The following is a 6,933-nucleotide window of genomic DNA, read 5'->3' as shown; positions in this document are numbered from 1 at the left end:
GGTCTGCCGATCCCAGAGCCTCCCACAACTGGCGCCTCACACTTGCTCACACCTTACCGCGCTCCCCACCCCCAGCACTGCCCTGCATACCTGTCTACCACAAGCCCAGGCCCAACACAAACCTACTAGATTGGACTATTACAGCACAAAAGCCTGTGCTTGTCCTGGGGGACTCCAACTTGAATAGAATCCCACCCGCACCAGTGGTGGAAAGTAACTAAGTACTTTTTCTCAAGTACTGTACTTAAGTAAAAAATAAATGTTGTTTGTACTTTTCAGTGGCAATTTTTTAACTTTTACTCCACTACAATTATTTGAAATCTTTAGCTACTAGTTACTTTTTAGATTTTGATTATTATTACAAAACATACATTAACCACTTCATCCCTATACATTTCGGCCATTTGAAAATAGCCGATCTACAAGCTCACAATGCGTCGCGAGCTTGTAGATCTGCTATTTTCAAAAGATGGTGACACCTTAGGTGACTCTCCACCAAACATCTTGTTGAGCTTGTAGATCTGCCATTTTCAAGAGATGTTTATACATTTGAAAACTTGAAATGGGACATTCTGCATAATGAGTACTTTTACTTTTGGTACTTGAAGTACATTTTGATGCCAATACTTTTGTACTTTTACTCAAGTAGATTTTGAATTCCGGACTTTTACTTGTAACGGCACGGTCCAACCGCACTTTTATTTTACCTCTGGGGCGGAATCTGCCAATGCTTTGTCAATGCAAATGCTTGTGCATTTTTTCCCAAGAATCCACACATTTGCATTGACAAAGTATTGGCAGATTCCGCCCCAGAGGAAAAATAAAAGTGTGGTTGGACCGTGCCCTGACGGAGTATTTCAGTATTGATACTTTTACTTAAGTAAAAAATGTGAGTACTTTTTCCGCCACTGACCCTCACACTATACACTGACGTACAGATTGACAGGTACCCTGGTGTGAACATCCACCATATGACTCTAAGGTCTTTGAAAAGACGGAACGTTCACCCCAGGGTAGAAACCGTGGTTCTCTCAGTGGGCATCGACTGTAGGGAGAACGACGCGGGCCAGACCTCCTGCAAACAATTGAGCAGAATGCACAGGGAGGCCAAGTCTTCCATATTGCAACCATACACATACTGTACACATGCCACTTATCTATACTTTTCCACATTTTTAACACCTCTGCAGAAAAATAACCTCACGCTATTCAACAACTACATCTCAGCACATGTTCTACACATCACTCAGATAGACCCAAACCAATTCCACACAGGAGCAGACGACACACACTACAGCCTCCATGATTTTTGACCATTGGTGTTGATTTTTTTTTTTTACTAATAACCACAGTCCGAACCCTCTTAGTCACACAGGTAATCATGCACCTTTGTCTATTTCTCCCCTCCCTCCCTCCTCCTCTGCCCCCCGTTCTCCCCTCAACAGTCCCCCTTCCCTCTATCCCTTCCTCCTTCCCAGCTCACCCTCCCATAACGCTCATCCTCTCGGGTTGGCGGGTAGTTAATTCTAGGGGTGGGACGATATGGGTACCTCACGATACGATATATATCACGATATTAGGCCCACGATAACAATATATATCACGATATTCGACGATGTTCGATATATTGCGATATCACGATATTCGATATATATTGCAAGAAATTTCACCAACGATATATCACGATATCTGAAAATATTGATATATTGCGTTATCACGATATATTGCATGAAAATTCACCAACGATATATCACGATAGTCCTTGTATTCAATTCATAAACACATAAAATAGCACCAAACAGTTCAAAATCATCATTACACAAATACAGAGTAGGAAAAACAACGTAAAATCGCGGGAGAAAGTATCGCGATATATCGATATATCGTCCCACCCCTAGTTAATTCCATTTCCCTTTTCCTCCACAGGAGGCGCCAGGTGGAGGCATGGGATCCGTCGGTCCTGGGTTGTGATGAACAGGTACTCATATTGTAAAAATCATGACAAAACAGCCTCCACTGAACCCTCCCAAAACACCGCTGGGCTGCCCATCCCAGAGCCTCCCACAACTGGCGCCTCACATCCTCACACCTTACCAAACCAATTCCACACAGGAACGGACAACACACACTGGACACACACTACAGCCTCGATGATTTTTGACCATTGGTGCACACAGTTGAATTTTCTTTGAATAATAACCACAGTCTAGACCCTCAGACCCTGTCTGTGCAAACAACAAATACATTTTGATTATTATTACAAAACCTGTGTGTGTGTGTGTGTGTGTGTGTGTGTGTAGGTGCTGGATGCCAATCATCAGCCCTTCCTATGATTGGTTGGGGTTTCCTACAGTACTTAATGGCAAGAAACACATCAGTACTTGAGAAGTGCTGTACCATTTTGCTTGACATGTTTGTTTCCCTTGTATTTGTATAATTTGCCGTTCCTACTCGTAGTCAGTCAACCTTCATTACGCTTACTGTTCTGTAAGAATTTCTGAAGGTATATAGTTAGTGGTGGTTTGGGTCCACCTTTTGAATTGTTTGAACCCACTAATGTTAAGAGTCATCAGAGCAGCCTTAGGCTGACTGTTTGGGTTACTAATGCTAAAGCAGTTTGACACAACTCAACTGCCATCAAACCCTGTTGTGGAGATGGTAATACTGTGGTGCCAGCTTTTTGTAAATGCCAACTTTTGATTCAGGTAAAATTCCAGTAGGGTTAGATAAGATTTATCATGTCATTTTTATTTTATATTAGGCTAGTTGGCTAGTTAGATGTAGGTTGGTCTATTTGTTTATTGGTTTGTGCCAGGTGCTATTTTCTAATGTTTAAAAAACATGTCAAAAAATTATTCATTGTAAAATCATGCAAAATGACAAAGAGAATAAAAAAGAAACGGTCAATAAATAACAGACTTCACTTTCCAACCTGTATGTGACAATCATTTATTCCCCTAGACTATAGGATTGCTGTAACAATACTTAATTTGAAAATAGCCGATCTACAAGCTCACTGATTGTCTATTTTCAAAGGATTTTATACATTTCAAAACTTGTGAAATGGGACCTTTTGCATAATGAGTACTTTTACTTTTGAGTATATTTTGATTCCAATACTTTTGTACTATTACTAGTTAGCTTCGTAATTACTAGTAGGCCTACCCCTAGAGGTGCTTTGTGGTACTCCTAGGGATATTCAGGAAGAAAAAATAAAGTATGATATGATTTATCCCAAGTTCATAAAATCAGTTACATACTTGAAAAATATGCCATATATTTTCAATACAACTAATCGCCAATATATATGTCAACCGACCACCAATAAAAATCTAAGTTGCCTGCTAGCAGCTTACTGCGTCATTCTTTTGACCTGGGCTGAATATGAAGCCAAATATAGATAAGTGGTTGAAACGAACAACTGAAAACGAGATAAAAACAATAACCTGCAGAACAAACAGCTATAAGACGGAAAGAATGTTTTGTGAAGGGTGGTCAGCTGATGTAATATTTATTGCAGCAAGGGTAAACTTGTAGAAATGTTTGAGAATCATTGTGACTAGTGGTTTCTAGCCCATTAAGACCTGAGGCGATTCTTAAAAATGTTTTCTAAATCAGTTTTTTTTTTTTTTATCCAAACAATGTTTTTTCAAGATTTTTCAAAAATAGCAGATCTACAAGCTCATAGCGCGGCACTCGGCAGTATATCTGCTATTTTTGAATAGCCAAAGACATCTAAAGTGACACAGATGCGTTCCAGGTCTGAATGGGCTAGACCAGGGGCCTTCAACGTTTTTCAGGCCAAGGACCCCCTAGCTGAGAGAGAGATGAAGCAGGGACCCCCTCTATATTGTATAAAATCGTGTTTCAGATTAAACTTTTTTTTTCGTAGGAAAAAAAAAAAGATAATGATAATCATATCACTCAAAGATTTGGCGGCCCCCCTGTAACTCTGAGGACCCCCTAGGGGTCCCGGACCCCATGTTGAAGACCCCTGTTTTAGACTATTTATTCATGCATATAGTAGTGCAACTGCATTGTCCTTTCTGACTCCCATCTGCCAACGTGTGGATTGGATTCTGAAGGAATATTTGGGTCAACAGTCTGTATCTTGTAATACCTCCTTCATGAAACCGGTCGGGAGGAGCACGTACGGCACATGGAATTACGGAAGTTGGAGGAGGAGAAGTAGAAGATGATGGGGTTCAGGCACGCGTTAAAGGTGCTGAGCAGCAGGGTGTAGTATCTCCACTTGGGACTGGCGTCTTCGAAGTAGCCCGCCACGTGGGAAAGGTTGTACGGCATCACGCACACCAGGAACACGGCCAGAGACCCCAGGGCCATGCCGATGGACTTCCGCTTCTGCATTCGAGAAATCCCGGGGCGCGTGTAGAGAATCCTGATACAGGCCAGGTAGCAGAAAACGCAAACCAAAAGAGGTATCAGAAAAAAGACGACGAACAGCTCCATGCGCATGGGGTGAAGGACGGCCAACTGCTCCGGCGTGAAGTCCTCGTAGCACACGGTGGAGTTCGTTTTGGAGAGGGACGGGTGGTGCTCGACGATAAATATAGGGACGCAGTGCGCCAGCGAGACCAACCAGCAGACGGCGCTCATGGCTATCGGGTACGCGGGCCTGTACAGCCGCTGGTAGACGATGGGGAAAGCCACCCCGACGTAACGCAGGACGCCGACCGCCATCAGCAGCAGGCAGCTGGTGTAGGTGGTGCTGAAGAAGAGGTAGGTGGTGACGGAGCAGACGAAGTCGGGCAGGTCCCACCGCATGTCGCGCGCAGCCTCGTACATCTTGACGGGAAGCACCATGAGGAAGACAAGGTCGGAGACGGTCAGGTTGAGCAGCAGGATGGCCGTCGGACTTGGTTTGGCGGCGATCTGGGCGCTGAAGGCGTAGAGCGCCAAGAGGTTTGCCGGTAGGCCAATCAGGGAGGTGAGGATGTCGACCGACAGGACGATGGCACTCTCCACCCTCATGACTGTGATTCTAAACCAAAGGAAAGACAGAATTAACGACATACAGTATTCTGAATAGCCTGAAACTTGAAGGTAATAAGAGTCAAATACTAGAAAAGAATGCTCAATAGAGCAAAGCTCTGCCTGGAGGCATGCTCTAATGCAGTGGTTCTCAACCTGTGGATCAGGACCCCCAGGGGGGTCCCCACATGTTTTTTTTTTGGTGGGGGGGTCCCCAGATGACAGTGAAGTGACAATTGAAGGACTTTTTTTTTTTTTTTTAATACTTAAAAAAACAGACACATAGAAAGAAAAAATGCCAATTTCAGTATGTAAATACTTTGATACTATAAAAACTGGTCAAACATTGGCCAAATTGTCAAATAATATAAGAAAGAGGCAAACATTTTGAAAATAGACGATATACACCCTCACAACGCCTCGCGCTGCAAAGCGCTGTGAGCTTGTAGATCGGCTATTTTCACAATTTTTATCTGTGGAACCGAGTCAAACAAAATGTAATGCCTCAACCCCTACAATTCCAAGTGCTTGTTGGGGGGGTCGATCCCCAGTTCAAATATGATTATTTTGAGGGGTCGCAGCCTGAAAAGGTTGAGAACCACTCTACAGTATGCAGTTAAATTCCTACTTAGCACCTACAACCATGAAAGAGTAGCGTGGCATGTGATTACCAGTTGTACATCTCTAGTACTGTCTTCATCCTGCTCTCTCTTCGTACACATTAATTGTCTACCTCTCTTTCTCTCTGTCTGGGGCTTGTCATCACATGTTTTCCCACAAGTAATTCAACACAGATATCTGTCAAATTGTACGTCTTTAATCCACTAAGTCAGTGTCAGTGCCTCAGTTATGTTTGGATCACCAGTCAATCAAAGGTTACGATTTGATATGTAACTCCTTCTTTAAAAACAAGCCCCCCTGCCATACTATTGTCTACTGAGGGGTCTTCAACCTTTTCAGGCCAGGGACCCCCAAACTGATGGGGAGATGGAGCAGGGACCCCCTACCTCGTAGGGTAGGGGGGGCTACCACATATATTGTATATTTATTTATACAATTGTGTTTTATATTGCCTGCTCCTATACACACCTGCCCGTGTGCAAAATAAAAATTATCTACAAAATATGTATAAACATATACCATGTTATTGTGCCTCCATTTATCTGTTTGCTATCGATTCATGTTATGTTTAAAGACAATTTGACATTTTGGGGGAAAAGTTTTTTTTTTTTTTTTTTCAAACAAAATATTGTTTAATCAAACAACAATTTCGCGGACCCCCTGCAGTACCTCCGCGGACCCCCTAGGGGTCGCGGACCCCCTGTTGAAGACCTCTACACTGTAACCTTCATAGTAATGCAATGACTACAGTACGAGTAAATTATTATTAATTTATTAAACAATATGAATAATATAATAAATAACATTTCTAAATATTTTTGTCCACAGAGACATGCGGCTGTCCCAGTAACGGGCCACAATGCTCATTCTCTGGATTCAGTTGGACCAGATTGCTTTGAAATTCTAAAGCCGACATGAAAAAGAAAAGACAATTACATACTAAATGTAACAGATTGTCAAATGTCATACATATGTATTTTTTTTTTGTAGAAAAATGTAATCATGTATATGATAAATAGGTATTACTTACTTATTCCTCTGGCTTTATTGTGACTTGTTTTTAATGAACAAATGATCTCTCTTCAGGTATAAATTATAAATATTCTAGTTCTAACCTAAGGCTGCAACCGGCTCTTACATTGGTAGTGAGACACTGCTCTGCTCATTTGCTATAGCAAACAGTGACCACCTGCAAAGGTCAAAATGCAAAGTCATTTTATGACCCCCCCCCCCCCATTAATATGGCTCATAACTAACAGGCCTCTTGTTTATTTCACTGTTGCCATGCACTGCCAAAATTCTGAACGTTGTTCTGTAAGG

General features: G+C 42.2%; 1 protein-coding gene across 1 annotated transcript; it reads right to left on the bottom strand.

Moving 5' to 3' along the window:
• Window positions 1-4,125: 4,125 nt before the first annotated feature.
• On the bottom strand, window positions 4,126-4,992 carry LOC308102161 (free fatty acid receptor 2-like; the record flags this gene model as incomplete). Its single annotated transcript, XM_080451761.1, has 1 exon — window positions 4,126-4,992. The coding sequence occupies one exon, from the start codon at window positions 4,990-4,992 to the stop codon at window positions 4,126-4,128; it is 867 nt and encodes a 288-aa protein (XP_080307887.1).
• Between the last annotated feature and the right edge of the window lie 1,941 nt (window positions 4,993-6,933).

This window comes from Gymnoscopelus braueri (assembly GCF_963280865.1).
Source record: "Gymnoscopelus braueri genome assembly, chromosome: 15".
Lineage (NCBI taxonomy): Eukaryota > Metazoa > Chordata > Actinopteri > Myctophiformes > Myctophidae > Gymnoscopelus > Gymnoscopelus braueri.
The sequence above is the reverse complement of the archived record's forward strand: the minus strand, read 5'-3'. Positions and strand labels throughout refer to the sequence as shown.